The 1,485-nt window shown below is 34.4% G+C and overlaps 1 protein-coding gene across 1 annotated transcript in view; it reads right to left on the bottom strand.

The window, feature by feature from the left end:
- LOC107693804 (calpain-1 catalytic subunit-like) overlaps nt 1-1,485 on the bottom strand; it is a 15,399-nt gene that overhangs the window by 8,553 nt on the left and 5,361 nt on the right. The window contains exons 7-9 of the mRNA XM_016493326.1: nt 869-952; nt 669-754; nt 513-587 (exon numbers count right to left, since the gene is read on the bottom strand). Coding sequence (XP_016348812.1) covers nt 513-587; nt 669-754; nt 869-952 — 245 coding nt within the window. The remainder of the gene's footprint in view (nt 1-512; nt 588-668; nt 755-868; nt 953-1,485) is intronic.

Below are 1,485 nucleotides of genomic sequence, written 5' to 3'. Positions count from 1 at the left end.
CCGCCCACTTGTTGGTCTTTTCAGGTTGGTCTGAATGAAAATGCAAATTCATTCTTTGCCACTAGGTGCCGCTTTTGGAGCGTTAAAATAGCAGTTTCCCCGGTAATGCTGTACACAAAGCAGCACTGCGCTCACAAACGCTGCTTTATCAGGCATGATGAAATGAAAATGAGACCAATCACCGCAGATTAGTGTCACGCAAAGGAGGGGTTGGAAAAATGAATCGTTGAGCGAATCGTTTGGGAGTCATTGAGCAAGTAAGGAAAAAATAAATGCATAAGACAATGAAAGTGTTTTTTGACCTTGCATATATGTCAACCTGTTGTTGGGGACTCCCAAAACCAAAGTATGAACCTTTCATAAATTTATTTTATGATTTAGCATTTAGCATTTATTTATTCCTACTTAATTCGTCACCTATTTAACTAGTTAGTAATAGTAATAGTAATATGCGAATAAGAAACAAATTACACTCATATATAAAGAATAGGCCTAATGCAAGAAGCATGTACCAGAATTCTCCATCTTCTTGGCAGTTGTGCAGACGGGACCTTACAGATGGGTGAATTTCACGCCATTCCCTTGACCTGAATCGACAGACGATGATAGTATTCAACAAAGCTATTTGATATTATTCATTATTATTTTAATTCGTCACTTATTCTCACTCATCACTCCAGGGTCCCATCCACTCCACCTCTCCCCAAGGGTTTCTGATGCGCAACAGCTTTGTGAGCTTTCCTCTGTACTCCACCTGGCCAACAGATGTACAATAAGTCAAGTCGAGCTTTATTGTTTATTAATGTAAACAATAATAAAAACAACAATGTGAGCTGTCTGTAATTGTCAATCAAAATGCAGCACTCACCTCTTCCACTCCAGTAATGGAGTATGCGTGGCCTTTCACCAGTTTTTTAAAGGTTATCGCCTCCATGTCAAAGAAACTTGTAATCTAAAAGTGAATATAAAATAATCTTTAGTACTTCTGAATATATTAGTAACAACCCAAATATGAGAATATACAGTATATAAGTTTGGTTAGCATGGCCTCTGCTGGTAGATACTGAAATTACACATTTAAACCAAAAAGCTTTATATTATTAAGTATCAAAAAGTATTATATTATATTATCCTATGACCCTACATCGAACAAGTGATTTGGAAGATGGGTAGATGAATATTCTATTCTATTCTATTCTATTCTATCCCATGGTCCTACATCAGATATTAAAAATCTAATATTAAACAAATAAAATAAAATTCCTGAATAATACTTATACACACACACACACACACACACACAATTTTAAGCTTTATATTATTAAGTATCAAAAAGTATTATATTATATTATCCTATGACCCTACATCGAACAAGTGATTTGGAAGATGGGTAGATGAATATTCTATTCTATTCTATCCCATGGTCCTACATCAGATATTAAAAATCTAATATTAAACAAATAAAATTAAATTCCTGAATAATAC

Source organism: Sinocyclocheilus anshuiensis, unplaced genomic scaffold, assembly GCF_001515605.1.
Source record: "Sinocyclocheilus anshuiensis isolate Anshui unplaced genomic scaffold, SAMN03320099.WGS_v1.1 scaffold817, whole genome shotgun sequence".
In the NCBI taxonomy this organism is placed as follows: Eukaryota; Metazoa; Chordata; class Actinopteri; order Cypriniformes; family Cyprinidae; genus Sinocyclocheilus; species Sinocyclocheilus anshuiensis.
Note: the sequence above shows the minus strand (reverse complement) of the source record. Positions and strands in the feature narration are given on the sequence as shown.